This window comes from Phycodurus eques, chromosome 8 (genome assembly GCF_024500275.1).
Source record: "Phycodurus eques isolate BA_2022a chromosome 8, UOR_Pequ_1.1, whole genome shotgun sequence".
NCBI classification, from domain to species: Eukaryota; Metazoa; Chordata; class Actinopteri; order Syngnathiformes; family Syngnathidae; genus Phycodurus; species Phycodurus eques.
In genome coordinates, this window is record NC_084532.1 from 140,768 (window position 1) to 159,584 (window position 18,817).

The following is an 18,817-nucleotide window of genomic DNA, read 5'->3' on the forward strand; positions in this document are numbered from 1 at the left end:
TTGGGTGATATGATACACGTTTCCAGTTTTTATGTCCCAGTCGCAAACTGCAACAAGTTGCAAAAAGAGCTGTTGCAATAAGTTATGTGACCACTACAGTGGTCACATAAAAATTAAAGAGAGAGAGAGACAAGGTTAATTATTGATTGACCTATTATAGAACATTCTGGAAATAACCACTCACACAAATACATTTGTGCAGCAAGTGATTAAAATGGCAAAGTGTGAATTAAATATATGGATAAATGTGAAACTTACGAATTAGTGGTTTGCAACAGAAGCAGAGTAAAAAATTTGTAAAAAAAAAAATGTGACACTCTTCAGCAAGGCTGACTGTCAATGCTGTGCCTTATCAGTGCCACTAAAACAGTTCAAAATGTTTTCCTCCTAATTGTGCAAGGCTAGTAAGATACTGTAATACTCCCTGGGGTATATAGAGAAAATATATATACTGTGAATTGTCAGCTCATGCAAAATTGTGAAATAAGAACTGTATTTATTTATTCTATTTTAATTCCCTTGCCGTGCTATTTGTTTTGAGGTTGTCACCATCTTGCACTCTGTAAACTATGTACAGTATCACAGAGACATTCAGAATCAGTTTTATGCCAATGTCTACCTCTGATTCTGCTTCACTGTCATCTGCAAAATCACAGGTTTCTGTATAGGTTGGGTACAGCGCAGACCATCCGTTTTCTGTGCAGTTCCTGTAGATGTAACCTAAAGTACAACATAAGCAGAGTTATAGAGAGACTAAGTGCAAAATCACAATGAGGAACAAAAGAAATCGATTGAATCTGTAAAATAAATAAATAATCATTCACAGAGACTGGTTAGTCTCGTAACCAGGGGCCTCATGAAATCATCCATTATCAATGTGTTTTATTGATGAGGAAACTACAACTGAGAAGTGGGCTAATTCAACTCCTATATACCTGTATGCACATCAAAATCACAAAAGATAAAACCTATGAGTAAAGATTAAGAAAGAAAAATGGTATTTATCAGTACTGTAGCTAAATGGACCCACTGTCTGATGCCAAGTATTGTTTCAATATAATTCCACATTTCTAATGTTAAAGAAATCTCGTTTCCAAATTCCTATGAGTGGGACCACTTTTATTCATCCATCCATTTTCTACACCGCTTATCCTCTCTAGGGTCACGGTATGCTGGAGCCTATCCCAGCGGGCAGTAGGCGGGGTACACTCTGAAATGGTTGCCAGCCAATCACAGGACAGAACAGTTGTAAGTGAATATAACTGATCAATAAATTCAGTACCAATAAACAACATTTATAGTAATAATAATAACTTTAGGTATACAGCACCTTTTAAAAACACGTGTTCACAAAGTGCTGAGACAGACCTAATATCTCCGGAGGGCCCGTCGGGTTTGGCGGGATGCCCGAGCTGCCCTGTTCCGCACGGTGGCTCAAAACCAACAGCTCACCAACCTTTACAGGATTCCGGCTTCTGCCTACCGTCCTGGACAGGACGTTTGTCTTTCCAAACGGACTTGCGTTTGACTCGGGGGGGGGGGGGCTGGGTGGTTGAAGAAATTGGGTTCTCGCTTCATTGGGCCATTTAAGGTCGAGGCTATGATAAACCCTACCGCTGTAAGACTCAGGCTCCCTCCTTCCCTCAAGATTCACCCCATGTTCCATGTTTCGCTGCTCAAGCCGGTCTCCACCAGCCCGGTTAGTCCTCCTGTGGTGCCTCCTCCTCCTCCGCGGTTGATTGATGGTCGGCCTGCCTACACGGGGAGGTCAGTTTTAGACTCCAGGAGTTGGGGCCAGGGAGTGCAATATCTGGTTGACTGGGAGGGATAAAGTCCCGAGGAACGTCAGTGGGTCCCTCACTCCTGGATCCTGGACACGTCACTCATCCGTGATTTCCACTCGCTCCACCCCTCCAAGCCTGGTCGTCCGCCAGGGGGCGTCCGTTGAGGGGCTGGGGGTGGTGGGTACTGTCATGTTCCTGTTTGTCCCTGCTGGTACTGCTGGGTTCTGTGTTTTTCTGGTTCTTGTTGTGAACATTGGTGGGCGGAGCCTGTGGCACTGCACCTGTTGGCCATTGTTATCAGCTGGGTACTTAGGATCGGAGGGAACTGCAGGAAGGTGTCGGATCAATGCTCGCTACCCATTGCTTGCCACCACTGCATCAACTTTCCTTGTATTTCGACTCAGTAGTAGTTTTCATGCCAGTGTACTTGCCGTTTTTTTACACTATTTGCCTTTTGTGTTGTTTTGTTTTTACACCTTGTGTAGGGTAAATTGCAGAGTTGTGATTTCGGTTTGTAGTATTTAGTAATGTGGTTTCTCCACCTCTTTGTGTTTAGTTATTCACTTGTTCATTGACCTTATATCCTCGCTGTTTTCTGTTCTTAGCTTCTGATTGTTACTCGCTTAAGTCGGCGCTCCCTTTGTTTAGTTAAACCTTGTTTAATTGCTCATTTTAATAGTTGGGTCTGCTTCCTGGGCAGCGCATTGCGTCATTGATAACAGTAAGAGGCTAGACTCCTGCGGGTCCGGCCCGGCCTGACCGGCTGGAAGACCACAAAGAAAAGGAGAGCAGCCCCTCCCTAACCTATAGCCAACCCCCCCGCAAACCGACCATCACCCAGCGACCACAACAGCGCCCAGAAGGTGGGCCCGTCCAAGGCAGGAGGCGCTGACACCCTACCATAAGCCCCAAGTCAGCCAGGGACCCCACACAGCCTGAGGGAGAGAGGTGTGACAACCACGACAGAGCGCCCCGGGGAGAGGGGATAGGAGGACACAGGAGCAGCACGGCCCCCAGCCCCCACCCGGAGACCAATACATTTTAAGATACTCACACAAAAAAAGCACACTACATTAAAAAAAAAAAAAGAATATAATCAAGGAATCTAGCCTCTTACTAAGGCACGCTGCTATTTTTACTCACACTGTACGTTTTTGCACATTCAGATTTCATTCAGGATCCCCTGGAGGGTTGACACGAGACATGATGATGTGAACACCGGCCCAAGTCCTGGCACGTCTGTGCTGGTTTCCAGTCTAGTCGATTTTTCATGCACCACATACATTCCCTATAACCATAGCAATAGGGTGGGATGTGGTGTTGGATATATTGTAGAAGTTATCATTTATTTGCTTAGCTTGCATGAGTATTATGGACAATTTTTAGAAAGAAAGATGTCTCGCCTTCAAGAAGATGACTCAGCAGGAATCATCAGAGAGAAGGACGTGGCCGGGACGTGGCAGGTGTTGGTGCCATGTTTTCACCTTGAAACCCTCCCCTTAGTGTGTTGTGTCTTGTAAACTTAGAAACCTCCCTATTTTCAAATAAAAGCAGGAGCGACGGGAGAGATTGTTTGGAGCGTGTAGAGAGGCTTTAATCTGAACAATCTCCCATGCGCCCTCCTCATGAGAAAAAGAAACCAGGGTCTTCATTCCTTTTGTGTCTATTTATTATAATGTTGGGTAAGATAAATCCAACATTAAATTGGTCCTTCGAGCCGGATGTCAACACACCCGAGGATTCCAGTTGTGGAGCCGACACCCAGTTAAGAGACTGTGGCCACGGCAATTGAGACCGTTTCCGGGACTGGTCTTCGTACTCCTCAACTGGGATCTGAAGGTTGACGACAATCCACAGGATTGAAGACGACTTTGGTGAGTTAAATTTAAAAAAATTTTTAGGCGACGAAAAAGTCTGCGGCGAAATAAACCTTGTGTAATACTAGTCACTGGCAAGTAAATGAAGGACGGCGGATTCACTTGTCTCAAGGCTTGACTCCTGGCCCCCCCCCCCCCCCCCTTTTAGGTTGTCGGGCCTCTCCCTCTCCTCACTTGGGTCCCTGCCTTTCTCTCCCCTCTCCTGGCACCCTCGACCGTCATTGCTCACAGTTGGCACTTGGCATGGGGTCGTTGTTGGCGGGGTGTTGCCTTTTCGGGTGGTAGCTGGCCTGTTGGTGGTTGTGGCCCCCATGATTTCTGGGGGTGACAGGGGTGGCGGCGGCGGTGGGGCGCGCTGAGTGGGGATTGGTTGGCATCCCCCTGACTGGATCCCCAACAGGATGGACGCGCTGGCTCGTCCCCCTTTGCGGGTGGAGGGGGCTGGGTCCACCCTTCCTACGTGTGCTGACACAGCAACTCCGTACACCAGTTGACTAACATACATATGATATGATGTTTATTCACTAATAAGTTCCACAGACACGATATAGACGTTTATTGCTTATGTTGGGACTCCTAACAAAAACCTATCTTGTACTAGGATATCAATTTACAGGTTCTTACAGGTAAGTAGACACTATAAAAGGATTCCACCACGCCACTCATTAGTATCACTGCCTTGCTCATTTCCCCCATCCTGTCCTACCCTGTCCTTTTCTGTCCTCTCTCATCTTGTCCGAATAGTTAGAAGTTGCATGTCCTCACCGGGTGTGTCCGTCCCCCATCCACCCGTTCCCAAATAAGAACGCTACTTGACTTTGGTTAGGGTTACTTGTGGTCAAATTTATAGACTGCCTAATTGTTGTTCTTGTTATTGTTCTGCTGGAGTTCGCCCCCCTATTCCCCTTCTCCGTTATGTCCTTCTGTCTGTCCCCTAAAACCGTTTTCTGTCCAGCTGCATTTTAAAAAAAAACAAGAATAATTTACAAACATAAAATAAAAATAAACATAGGGAGTGTTTCAAACTCCACTGTAGCACAGCAAGACTGTTCCAGCACAAAAGGCATATAGATCCAGCAATCTGGATGGCCATGCAGCTGAACAGGACAGGGTAAAAAATAATAAATAAATAAATATTTTTTTTAAAAAGGGAGAAGACCACATCACATAAAGGCCAGTCAGCAAAAGTCTGTTTTCAGAAGCAATTTAAAAATTTTAATTGAAAATAATTTATGTTAATACACAGACACTACCACATTTGTGTGTTACCATCCCCTACTTATTTTTCTTTAAAAAAAAAAAAAAAGTTTTGTTATTATGATTTTTAGCACACATTAACATACTGCAGACACAGTGAAAAATCTACCCAGTATACTATCAACCACCTGCGATGACTCCAAATAATTCCATACTAGATCAGTCGTGGCTCGGGTTAACAACGTCCACCACTGGAGCCGTTAACCGAGAGGGTGCGGGTGGAAATTCAGCTACTGTGGGTCGAAGACGAAGGAGAATTGGAAATTTGGTTCTTAGGCAGAAAGAGAAGAGGAAAGCACAGAACTGAATGTGGGGACTTTTAATGTTGGGCCTATGACAGGAAAAGCTCATTAGTTGGTTGACATGATGATTAGGAGAAAGGGTGATATATTGTGTGTTCAGGAGAGCAGGTGGAAAGGCAGTAAGGCGAGAAGTTTCGGGACAGGGTTTAAATTATTTTACCATTGTGTAGATGGGAAGAGAAATGGAGTCAGGGTTATTTTAAAGGAAGGATTAGTTAAGAATTTATTGAAGGTGAAAAGAGTATCAGATCGAGTGATGAGGCTGAAACTTGAAATTGAGAGTATGATGTATAATGTGGCGGCACGGTGGCCGACTGGTTAGAATGTCAGCCTCACAGTTCAGAGGAGCGGGGTTCAATCCCTGCCCCCGCCTGTGTGGCGTTTGAATGTTCTCCCCGTGCCTGCGTGGGTTTTCTCCGGGCACTCCGGTTTCCTGCCACATCCCAGAAACATGCATAAATTGGAGACTCTAAATTGCCCGTAGGTGTGACTGTGAGTGCGAATGGTTGTTTGTTTGTATGTGCCCTGCGATTGGCTGGCAACCAGTTCAGGGTGTACCCCGCCTCCTGCCCGATGACAGCTGGGATAGGCTCCAGCACGCCCGCGACCCTAGTTAGGAGAAGCGGCTCAGAAAATGGATGGATGGATGTATAATGTGATTCGTGGCTATGCCCCACAGGTAGGATGTGACCTAGAGGTGAAAGAGAAATTCTGGAAGGAGATGGACGATGTAGTTATGAGCATCTCAAACAGAGAGACAGTCGTGATTGGTGCAGATTGTAATGGACATGTTGGTGACTCTAAGGTAGTGGTTGGGGAGAGTGTGGCTGGACAGCATAGCATTGTGGTGTGTAAAATGACTGGTGGTGGGGAGGAAGATTAAGAAGACAAAGGCAGAGCAGAGAAGCATTAGGTAGAATCTGAGAAAGAAAGAGTCTTGTGCGGCTTTTTGAGAAGAGGTGAGACAGGTTCTCGGTGGATAGAAGGAGCTTCCAGAAGACTAAACCACAACAGCCAAGGTGATCAGAGTGACAGGCAGGAGAGTACTTGATGTATCTTCTGATGTTGAACTAAACCCTGGGCCTGTGCTAGCTGGGCCTCCACCTCTGCTACCTGAGCCAACATCACTGCCAGCTGGGCCTTTACCTCGAGCAGCCGGGCTAATACCACTGCTATATCAGCTAACATCATTGCAAGCTAGGCCTCCACCTCTGCTAGCTGGGCCTCTACCACTGCCGGTCGGGCCTCCGCCATTGCCGGCCGGGCCTCCGCCACTGCCGGCTGTCGTGTATGTGTGTTCCGGTTTTTGTCTTCCCCCTATTTCACACACACCTGCTCCTGTGAGCATCTTCACCACCTGTGCCTCATTCACCCGAATTACCCCTTGTATTTAAACTCGTGTCTCATTCCCTCTCGTCGCCAGTTCGTTGTACCTTGTCGTCGCGCTCCAGCATTCCTTGTTTACACGTCACAGACTCACAGTAAGACTTGACCCTGTTCCGATTATCGACCTCGCCTCTTTGCCTCATGTTTTTGGATACTGTTGCCTTTCTTGGATTGCCTGCCTGTGTACCGACCTATGCCCGTATATTAAACCTCTCTTTTTGGAAACTGTCATTTGTTTTGGAGTCGTGCATTTTTGGGTCCTATCCTCTGTTCCGTTCATGACACCGGCTGGGCCTCCACCACTGCTGGCTGATGCGGAAGGTGGCAGCATAAAGCTATATGCAAACATTGCCAATAAAAGAAACAGGGGGCTGCCAAACCCCGCAATACTAAAATGCAGGGTGTTCCAAACCGTTAATAACTCTAAATTAATATAGGACTCAACACGTAAACCAAAACGCATTCTTTGTGCACACTTAAATATACGAAGCATTTTAACACAAAGTGATCAGGTCCATCCCCTTCTCACTGACTCAAATATTGACTTCCTCTGCCTATCTGAGACATGGCTCCATGAATCTTCGCCCTCAGCAATACTATCTGTACCTGGTTATAAAATGTTTAGAAAAGACAGACAGGGTTCTAAGGGAGGAGGTGTTATGATTTATGCCAAGGACCCTTTTAATTGTAATGAAATACATGTTACAGATGAGAATGGATTAGAATTTCTTGGACTAACTGTTTCTTTGTCACAGCAAATGTCTTTTATTCTTGTAGTTATTTATAGGCCTCCCTCATCAAATGCAGATTTTTATGTAAAGCTGGACATTTTACTGAAACAACTCAATCTTGCAAAAGAGGTGATAATAATGGGTCACCTAAATGTTAATTGGGAAGTTAAAGTTAGGAAAAAATGGAAAAGGGTTATGGTTGATATGGATATGACTCAGGTAATTAATGGCCCTACGAGAATTACAAACTCCACCCACACTCAGATTGATCTGGCTTTTACTAATAAGCCAAAAAGGATCCCGAAGCCATACAATATGCTCACAGGATTGTCTGATCACAATCTTATAATGGTCACAAGAAAATTAAATAAAAAGTGCTTCTAACCCTTGGCCACCACTGAATCCTATAGGATACCAAAACATGAACAACTAAATTTCCAAGATTATATCCAAGAAGTAAACTGGGATGTATTACTCGCTGGCATAAATTTAGATGAGGACTGTTCTAAATTTGCCAACAAAATACAAAAAAATTATTATACAATTTACACGGATAATTAAACTAAAATCTAGAAAGAATGGCCTTCCTTGGTTAAACACATTTATTCTGAAACTGATGAAAGAACGCGATCATTCCTTGAAGTTGTCAGTCAAATCAGGATACAATAGACACCAATTTATTTCACTGAGAAATAGGGTAGTGAAAGAAATAAGAAAATCTAAAGCTGACTTTTTCATTACTGCTTTGAATAGTGCGAACGGAAATTCTAAAATAACCTGGAATTATATTTAAAAACTATTGGTTGATACACAAAATAACAAAACAAAACTACTGCAAATTAAATTAAATGCAAACATCTTGACGGAAACTCAAGTGATGGCTGATGCTTTTAACAACTACTTCATTGAATCTGTGTCAGAAATCTCTGCTAAATTTGCAGGAAAACAAAGGAAGGAATACCATGCATTGTCTGCAACGCAGTTCTTTACTATTAAAAATATTACTGAGACCAAAGTTATCGATTGAATTCATTCACTCAAACCATCTAGGGCAAAGGATGTTTTTGGAATGGACACGAACATGCTCAAAGATCTAGGTTCAACTCTTGCTACTCCTATTGCCTCAATCATTAATCTTTCAATTTCATCTGGTCACTTTCCAAAGGCCTGAAAAATCTGCTATTGTTACCTCTGTCTATAAATCCGGTGACTCAACCTCTCTGAATAACTACCGACCAATAAGCATTCTTCTGGCCATTTCCAAAATTGCAGAAAAATGGGTGTCAGAGCAGATTGTCCATTATTAAAACAGCAGCTCCCCCTCTCTCCACGCCATGCAGTTTGGTTTCAGATCCAAGCATTCCACTGAAATGGCTACATGCCTCTTCATTGAGAAAATAAAATCTTCTCTCGGCTTCTCTCGACTTCTTTCGTGGAGTTGTAGGGGCGGTGTTCTTGGACCTTAGGAAGGCCTTTGATACAATAAATCACTGTTCTTCTTACCTTCTTCTTCTTCTTTTCCTTTCGGCTTGTCCCGTTAGGGGTCGCCACAGCGCGTCATCCTTTTCCATGTAAGCCTATTTCCTGCATCCTCCTCTCGAACACCAACTGCCATCATGTCTTCCCTCACGACATCCATCAACCTTCTCTTTGGTCTTCCTCGAGCTCTCTTGCCTGGCAGCTCCATCCTCATCATCCTTCTTCCAATATACTCACTATTTCTCCTCTGGACGTGTCCAAACCATTGAAGTCTGCGCTCTCTAACTTTGTCTCCAAAACATCGAACCCTGGCTGTCCCTCTGATGAGCTCATTTCTAATTTTATCCAACCTGGTCACTCCAAGAGCGAACCTCAACATCTTCATTTCCGCCACCTCCAGCTCTGCTTCCTGTTGTCTCTTCAGTGCCACTGTCTCTAATCCGTACATCATGGCTGGCCTCACTACTATTTTATAAACTTTGCCCTTCATCCTAGCAGAGACTCTTCTGTCACATAACACACCTGACACCTTCCTCCACCCGTTCCAACCTGCTTTGACCCGTTTCTTCACTTCCTGACCACACTCACCATTGCTCTGGACGGTTGACCCCAAGTATTTAAAGTCCTCCACCCTTGCTATCGCTTCTCCCTGTAGCCTCATTCTTCCCCCACCAGCCCTCTCATTCATGCACATATATTCTGTTTTACTTCGGCTAATCTTCATTCCTCTCCTTTCCAGTGCATGCCTCCATCTCTCTAACTGTTCCTCCAGCTGCTCCCTGCTTTCACTGCAGATCACAATGTCATCTGCAAACATCATGGTCCACGGGGATTCCAGTCTAACCTCATCTGTCAGCCTATCCATCACCACTGCAAAAAGGAAGGGGCTCAGGGCTGATCCCTGATGCAGTCCCACGTCCACCTTAAATTCTTCTGTCACACCTACAGCACACCTCACCGCTGTTCTGCTGCCCTCGTACATGTCCTGTATTATTCTAACATACTTCTCTGCCACTCCAGACTTCCGCATGCAGTACCACAGTTCTTCTCTGGGTACTCTGTCATAGGCTTTCTCTAGATCTACAAAGACACAATGTAGCTCCTTCTGACCTTCTCTGTACTTTTCCATCAACATCCTCAAGGCAAATAATGCATCTGTGGTACTCTTTCTAGGCATGAAACCATACTGTTGCTCGCAAATACTCACTTCTGTCCTGAGTCTATCCTCCACTACTCTTTCCCATAACTTCATTGTGTGGCTCATCAACTTTATTCCTCTATAGTTGCCACAGCTCTGCACATCACCTTTGTTCTTAAAAATGGGCACCAGTACACTTTTCCTCCATTCCTCAGGCATCTTCTCACGCACTAGAATTCTATTGAACAAGCTGGTCAAAAACTTCACAGCCACCTCTCCTAGATGCTTCCATACCTCCACAGGAATGTCATCAGGACCAACTGCCTTTCCATTTTTCATCCTCTTTAATGCCTTTCTAACTTCCCCCTTACTAATCATTGCCACTTCCTGGTCCACCACACTTACCTCTTCTACTCTCCCTTCTCTATCATTTTCCTCATTCATCAACTCCTCGAAGTATTCTTTCCATCTAGCAAGCACACTGCTGGCACCAGTCAACATATTTCCATCTCTATCCTTAATCACCCTAACCTGCTGCACATCCTTCCCATCTCTATCCCTCTGTCTGGCCAGCCTGTATAGATCCTTTTCTCCTTCTTTAGTGTCCAACCTGCCATACATGTCATCATATGCCTCTTGTTTTGCCTTTGCCACCTCTACCTTTGCCCTGTGTCGCATCTCAATGTATTCCTTTCGCCTCTCCTCGGTCCTCTCAGTGTCCCACTTCTTCTTAGCTAACCTCTTTCCTTGTATGATTTCCTGTACTGTGAGGTTCCACCACCAAGTCTCCTTCTCTCCTTTCCTGCCAGAAGATACACCAAGTACTCTCCTGCCTGCTTCTCTGATCACCTTGGCTGCAGTGGTCCAATCTTCTGGAAGCTCCTGCCATCCACCGAGAGCCTGTATCACCTCTTCCCGAAAAGCTGCACAACACTCGTCCTGTCTCAGCTTCCACCACATGGTTCTCTTCTCTGCCTTTGTCTTCCTAATTTTCCTCCCCACCACCAGAGTCATCTTACACACCACCATCCTATGCTGTCTAGCCACACTCTCCCCTACCACTACCTTACAGTTGGTAACCTCCTTCAGATTACATCGTCTGCACAAGATGTAATCCACCTGTGTGCTTCTACCTCCGCTCTTGTAGGTCACCCTATGTTCGTGCCTCTTCTGGAAAAAAGTGTTCACTACAGCCATTTGCATCCTTGTTGCAAAGTCTACCACCATCTGTCCCTCCAAGTTCCTTTCCTGGATGCCGTATTTACCCATCACTTCTTCATCACCCCTATTACCTTCACCAACATGTCCATTACAATCTGCACCAATTACGACTCTCTCTCTGTCTGGGATGCTAAGAACTACATCATCTAGCTCCTTCCAGAATTTCTCTTTCACCTCTAGGTCACATCCTACCTGTGGGGCATAGCCACTAATCACATTACACATAACACCCTCAATTTCAAATTTCAGCCTCATCACTCGATCTGATACTCTTTTCACCTCCAAGACATTCTTAGCCAACTCTTCTTTTAAAATAACCCCGACTCCATTTCTCTTCCCATCGACACCATGGTAAAATAATTTAAACCCTGCCCCTAAACTTCTAGCCTTACTGCCTTTCCACCTGGTCTCCTGGACACACAATATATCAACCTTTCTCCTCATCATCATGTCAACCAACTCCCGAGATTTTCCTGTCATAGTCCCAACATTCAAAGTCCCCACATTCAGTTCTAGGCTCTGTGTTTTCCTCTTCTCTTTCTGCCGAAGAACCCGCTTTCCACCTCCTCTTCTTCTTTGACTTCGACCCACAGTAGCTTAATTTCCAACAGCGCCCCGCAGGTTGACGGCGCCGGTGGCGGACGTTGTTAACCCGGGCCACGACCGATCCGGTATGGAATTCTTTGGATGAACGCTCATATTTGTTTGGCAAGGTTTTAAGCCGGATGCCCTTCCTGACGCAACCCTCTGCATTTATCCGGGCTTGGGACCGGCCTACAGTTTGCACTGACTTGTGCCACCCATAGGGCTGCATTCACTGTTCTTCTTACCAAGCTCTCAAAATTTAACTTCTCTTGCAAAGCTGTGAGCTGGATTGAATCATATCTGCATGATCGAACAGAATCTGTATCAGTTAACAACTGCAGATCAGAGTCTCTTAGGCTAACCTCTGGGGTCCCTCAGGGATCAATATTAGGCCCCCATTTATTTAGTCTTTATATCAACGATTTGCCCACTGTTTGTTTTGAAGCTGAGTGCGTAATGTATTCTTTTTTTGTTTTCTTTGTTCATGGTCGCTCCAAAGATACTGTTGCTGCTAAACTCACTCATACAATGTCCTGTGTCACAACTTGGTTGCAGGAGTGCTGTCTACAGCTAAACGTTTCTAAAACTGTAGGCATGTATTTCACTAAAACAAACAGAGTATCACCTGACCCCGACATACTTAATGGAGAAAAAATGCAAATTGTCAGCCAATACAAATATATTGGGTTAATAATAGATTCACAGCTTTCCTTTAAAGCTCATATTGACAAATTGTGTAAAAACCTCAAATTAAACCTCGCAAATGTTCGTGCAATTCGAAATGAAATGTCAACTGAAGCCGCAGAAATTTACTTGCATTCAATGATTCTTAGTCACTTTAACTGTTGCATAACCAGTTGGTCCCAGGCTGGTCAGAATGCAAAAAAAACATTGGAAGTTTTGTACAAACAAGTAATTAAAGTAATGGATAAAAAACCAAGGCACTATCATCAACGTGCAATTTAAAAAAAATACAGTCTTTTAAACTGGGACAGTCTTCACATATTTGCAGATTTAAATTTGATTTATAAAGTACTGCATGATTTGGCTCCAGCTCAGCTCTGAGCGTGTCACTCGAGGCTCTGTCAGAGGTGACTGTCTCATTCCTCTGCGCAGGAGCACTTTCAGTAAGTCAGCCTGGTCAGTGAGGAGCGCTGGTGAGTGGAACTCAGTACCTAAGGAGGTTAAACTGCTTACAACATACAAGGCCTTCACAAAAAAACTGAAAATGTGGCTTGTTAACACCTATAGCTGCCAACACTAAAAGACAAGTATGTTATGATGTTTTCATGTTATGATCAAATGATTTGTGGTTTTATTCTCTCTTAATAGTATAATAAGTCTTTGATTATGTATCCTGTATTATATTGTGTTGTAGATGTATTTTACTGCTTTTTTACATCATGGCCAGGGGACTACAGATGAAAACTAGCCTTCTGGCTAATTCTGGCTTTTTTAATCATGTGTACTTCACGTGTTTTATGAAACTGCATTGTCCCCTTTCAAATAAACTGATTTTAGAGCTTAGCTAAGAAGAAGTGGGACACTGAGAGGACTGAGGAGAGCACAAAGGAATACATGGAGACCCGGCACAGGGCGTAGGTAGAGCTGGCAAAGGCCAAACATTAGGCCAGGTTGGACAGTAAAGAATGAGAAAAAGATCTATACAGGTTGGCCAGACAGAGGGATAGAGATGTGCAACAGGTTAGGGTGATTAAGGATAGAGATGGAAACTGGTGCCAGTAGTGTGCTGGTTAGATGAAAAGAATAATTTGAGGGGTTGATGAATGAGGAAAATGAGAGAAGGGAGCATTGAAGAAGGAAGTGTGGTGGACCATGAAGTGCCAATGATTAGTAAGGGGAAGTTAGAAAGGCACTAAAGAGGATGAAAAAAGGAAAGGCAGTTGGTCCTGATGACATACCTGTGGAGGTATGGAAGCATCTAGGAAAGGTGGCTGTGGAATTTTTGACCAGGTTGTTCAACAGAATTCTAGCAGGTGAGAAGCAGCTGAGGAATGGAGGAAAAGTGTGCTGGTGCCCATTTTTAAGAACAAGGGTGATGTGCAGAGCTGTGGGAACTATAAAGGAATAAAGTTGAAGAGCCACACAATGAAGTTATCAGAAAGAGTAGTGGAGGCTAGACTCAGGGAAGAAGTGAGTATTTGCGAGCAACAGTATGGTTTCATGCCTAGAAAGAGTACCACAAATGCATTATTTGCCTTGAGGATGTTGATGGAGAAGTACAGAGAAGGTCAGAAAGAGCTACATTGTGTCTTTGTAGATCTAGAGAAACCCTATGACAGAGTACCCAGAGAGGAACTGTGATACTGCATGCGGAGGTCTGGAGTGGCAGAGAAGTATGTTAGAACAATACAGGACATGTACGAGGGCAGCAGAACAGCGGTGAGGTGTGCTGTAGGTGTGACAGACAAATTTAAGGTGGAGGTGGGACTGCATCAGGGATCAGCCCTGAGCCCCTTCCTGTTTGCAGTGGTGATCGATAGGCTGACAGATGAGGTTAGACTGGAATCCCCATGGACCATGATCGCAAATGACATTGTGACCATCAGTGAAAGCAGGGAGCAGGTGGAGGAACAGTTAGAAACGTGGAGGCATGCACTGGAAAGGAGAGGAATGAGGATTAGCCAAAGTAAGACATAATATACGTGCATGAATGAGAGGGGTGGAGGGGGAAGACTGAGGCGACAGGGAAAAGAGATAGGGGGTGAAAGACTTTAAATACTTAGGGTGAACAGTCCAGAGCAATGGCGAGTATAGTAAGGAAGTGAATAAACAGGTGCAAGCAGGCTGGAACACGTGGAGGAAGGTGTCAGGTGTGTTATGGAACAGAATAGTCGCTGCTAGGATGAAGGGCAAAGTTTATAAAATAGTGGTGAGGCCAGCCATGATGTACGGATTAGGGACAGTGTCACTGAAGAGACAACAGGAAGCAGAGCTGGAGGTGGCGGAAATGAAGATTTTAAGGACCAGGTTGGATAGGATTAGAAATAAGGTCATCAGAGGGATGGCCAAGGTTAGATGTTTTGAAGACAAAGTTAGAGAGCGCAGACTTCGATGATTTGGACACGTCCAGAGGAGAGATAGTGAGTATATCAGTAGAAGGGTTAATGAGGATGGAGCGTCCAGGTAAAGAGAGCTAGAGGAAGACCAAAGAGAAGGTTGATAGATGTAATGAGGGAAGACATGAGGGCAGTTGGTGTTCGAGAGGAGGTTGCAGGAGATAGGCTTGCACTGAAAAGCATGACACGCTGTGGCAACCCCTAACGGGACAAGCCGAAAGGAAAAGAAGAAATCTTAGTTTAATCTCAAATGTATTTTCATTACAATATCCATTCATCCATTTTCTACAGTATTTGTCCTCATGAGTGAGTGTCATTGGTGAGCCGGAGGTTATCCCAACTGACTTTGGGTGAGAGGTAAGGTGAAACTTTAACTGATTGTCAACCAATCACAGGGTACATACTGTACATGTATAGAAAAATAACCATTCATACTAACATTCACACCTCTGAAGAAGAAGAAGAAGAATCATCTTTTATTGTCATGAACATGCATGCATCTTCACGAAATTTGTTCTCTGCATTTAACCCATCACAGTGAACACATACACATGTTAGTGGAACACACTGGAGCAGGGGGCAGCTGAAGCGCCCGGGGAGCATTTTGGGGTATCAGTGTCTTGCTCGAGGACACCACAGCCGTGAGTCCGGGGGATGTTGGCGGATGATCCAGGACAATTTAGTGTCTTTAATTCACGTAACATAAGGAAGAAAGCCGGAGTACTTCGAAGCTGAGTACTTAGCATGTGTGCCTCACAGTTCTAAGGTTTGGGGTTTCAATTTTGAAAAAAAATTTTCGTTTCTTTGGAATAGACAAAAAGAACGGTATTGTAAGTGGGAGATGTTGTAAGGTCTTTGGGGGGTAGAAGTCTTTGTTTCAGGGTGTTATCAGATTTGAAGTGCACCAGAATGTTGTGTTGGTTGGAAAATGTCAACCTTGTGTATGTGGTCAAGTGTAGTGAGGAATGCAAAGATACGTACATTGGGCCAACCAAGCAACTTCTACGCGGACGGCCAGACTCAGCTGTCGACCGGAACATCCAAGAGAAACAGCAGTCTTTTGAAGACAAAAATGTGCATATTCTGGACAGGGAATAGACAAATTGTTTGAAAGAGGAGTGAGAGAGGCCAACTTTGTGAAAGTGGAAAAACCATTACTCAACAGAGACACAACATACCCAGAATGCAATCTGGTGTATGCAGTCAAGTGCAGTGAGGAACGCACCACTCCTTTTCTCTTCTCTTCTCATACACCACACTGAAGTTGTATGGCTGAAGCCTAAATTTCCATCTTTCAGTCCAGGATCTGGGTTTTGAATCTAGATTTGTTCCAGATGATTTCAAGGGACTTGTGGTGTCCATATATCCATCCATCCATCTTCCGTTCAGTTTATCCTCACTAGGGTCGTGGGCGTGCTGGAGCCAATCCCAGTTATCTTCGGGCGAGAGGCGGGTTACTAGTGTCCATATAATTCGGTGGTATTATTCACAGACCCACATGACAGCTAGTGCTTCTTGTGCTTTCTGTGAGTAGCGTTTTTCCATTGCGAGCATGCCTGCGAATATTCTCATTCATTCATGTCATTTCATTCTCAAGCAATGAATTGATTGTAACTGGACTGTTCTGGTTGTCTTGGAAGACATTTCGCCTTTCATCTGAACAGGGTTTATCAGTTCATGCACTGAGGCTTAGATAGGACTCACTAACCTGTGTTGGTGTAGAAAAAACAATCTACTATTTATGCTCCAAGTTAGGACAGCACAGGGTTAGAAATAGTATCCGAAGAATATTTAAACTTTCTGTCACATCACACTACAACTATGGCAATGACTCTTGTAGAGATCAACAAGGAGACGCTAAGAGTCACACCCACACATTGACCGATTGATCCATGGACACGCTGCAGCGTTAAAATGCGAGGCTGTATAGCAGACATCTTCAAATGGCGGACTGCGGTTCGGGTCCGGACCGAGTCAAGGTCTCATGCGGACCCACGGTCAATTGCTATTAAATAAATATAATGTGCACCGTCACACTGGCCGCTGTCACGAACTGTGTGCGAGCTATACGCTGTATTATGGTAAATCCTGTTGTGATCACGTGACAATAATGAGTCAATCAAACTGTTTATTTACCGGAACAAATTTTGCAGGAAGACGCAGCTTGTTTCAAAGTGCAGAAAACAGTTTTTAGGAAGGAATGGACGGAGTAGTAACGAGTACTTTCCTATTATTCCGGAAGCCGGCTCAATACCGCTGTGTCCCTATGCTCCATGACTAGAACAGAAAGCAGGAACTAGGAGGCCAGGCCTCGCAAGACAACCGAATTGAGCCCATCCAGATAGCGGGGATTTTGAGGCAATGTAAATGAACATTTAGTGATGTTTCCGACATAAAGGAACATGGCAATGCAGTTGCAGAGATGTTACTCAAAGTTAAAGAACATATCGCTTTTTTACTTGACCAGTTCTGATTTACTTAAAAGTGAGTGTTACTTGACATTTTGGCTTGAGATGCCTGTAGTGCTTTACATCAAATTATTTTTCAGTCTTTCTTCAATTTCTACTGAAATGTAGACCTGGCATGTTTGAGCCTGTTTATTAAATTCTTTGGTTATTGGTGTTTTTTTATTTTTTTTTAATGTGAACTGCTTCAAGAGTCTAGTTGTGTTTAAAAGCACTTTGCATTTCTGTGTTTTTGGGAATACATTGATTCATGTCCATGCATGGTTGTCCTTTATTCATTCATTCATTCATTCATTCATTTTCCGTACCGCTTATCCTCACGAGGGTCATGGGCGTGCTGGAGCCTATCCCAGCTGACTCTGGGCGAGAGGGGGGTACACCCTGAAGTGGTCGCCAGCCAATCGCAGGGCATATATAAACAAACAACCATTCACACTCTTATTCACACCCACGAGCAATTTGGGGTCTTCAAGTCACCTACCATGCATGTTTTTGGGATGGGGAGGAAACCGGAGCACCCGGAGAAAACCCATGCATTCACGGGGAGAACATGCAAACTCTACACAGGCGAGGCCAGATTTGAACCCGGGTCCTTAGAAGGACCTCTGTGAGGCAGATGTGCTAACCAGTCGGCCACCGTGCCGCCGGTTGTCCTTTAGTAGGATCAAAATAGTTTCATTTATGATACAGCTAGATATTAGTTTTTTCATGCAAAATAAAACATTATATTTGCAAAACCAGAAATGTTGTAAAAAGGAAATGCGTCTAGTGTCATTTCAATATTGTTTGATGGGTTGGCTACACGGTGAGACAGTGGCCGACTGGTTAGAACATCCGCCTCACAGTTCAGGGGAGTCCGAGTTCCTGCCTTCCTGTGTGGAGTTTGCATGTTCTTTCTGAGCCTGTTTTTTTTTTTTTTACAGGTACTGTGGCTTCCTCCCACATTCCAAAAACATGCATGGTAGGTTACTTGAAAACACAAAACTGTCTGTCGGTGTGAATATGAGTGTGAATGATTATTTGTTATTTTTTTCAGGGTGTACCCACCTCTTGCCCAAAAATAAGCTGGGATAGACTGGGATAGACACCCATGACACTAGTGAGCGGAATATAAACCCAGCAGGGCTCTGAGATCCACAGACTCAGGTCACATCGTGGAGCACAGAGTCCAAAATAAACATGGTGAAGCAGCATTTAGCTATTATGCTGCACACAGATGGAATAAGTTGCCAACAGAAGTGACGTCAGCCGCAAGTGGGAATGTTTTTAAGTCCAGGTTAAAAACTCTTCTTTTTTCTCATGCTTTTTAGAGCATTTCCACTTTTAAATGATATTTCTTGCACTGAGCTGTTTTAATTGTACTTTTTTCCCTCTTATGTTATGTTATATTTAAAAGGTTTATAAGCTGTTTTTTTCTTTGTTTTTAAATGCTTTTAATCATGTAAAGCACATTGAGTTACCTTGTGTATGAAATGCGCTATATAAATACATTTGCTTTGCTTTGCGTCGCAC

The 18,817-nt window shown here is 44.1% G+C and overlaps 1 protein-coding gene across 1 annotated transcript in view; it reads right to left on the minus strand.

Moving 5' to 3' along the window:
• The window catches only part of ghrhrb (growth hormone releasing hormone receptor b), an 87,878-nt gene that overhangs the window by 4,831 nt on the left and 64,230 nt on the right, over positions 1–18,817 (minus strand). Inside the window, exon 4 of the mRNA XM_061684135.1 lies at positions 620–720. Coding sequence (XP_061540119.1) covers positions 620–720 — 101 coding nt within the window. The remainder of the gene's footprint in view (positions 1–619; positions 721–18,817) is intronic.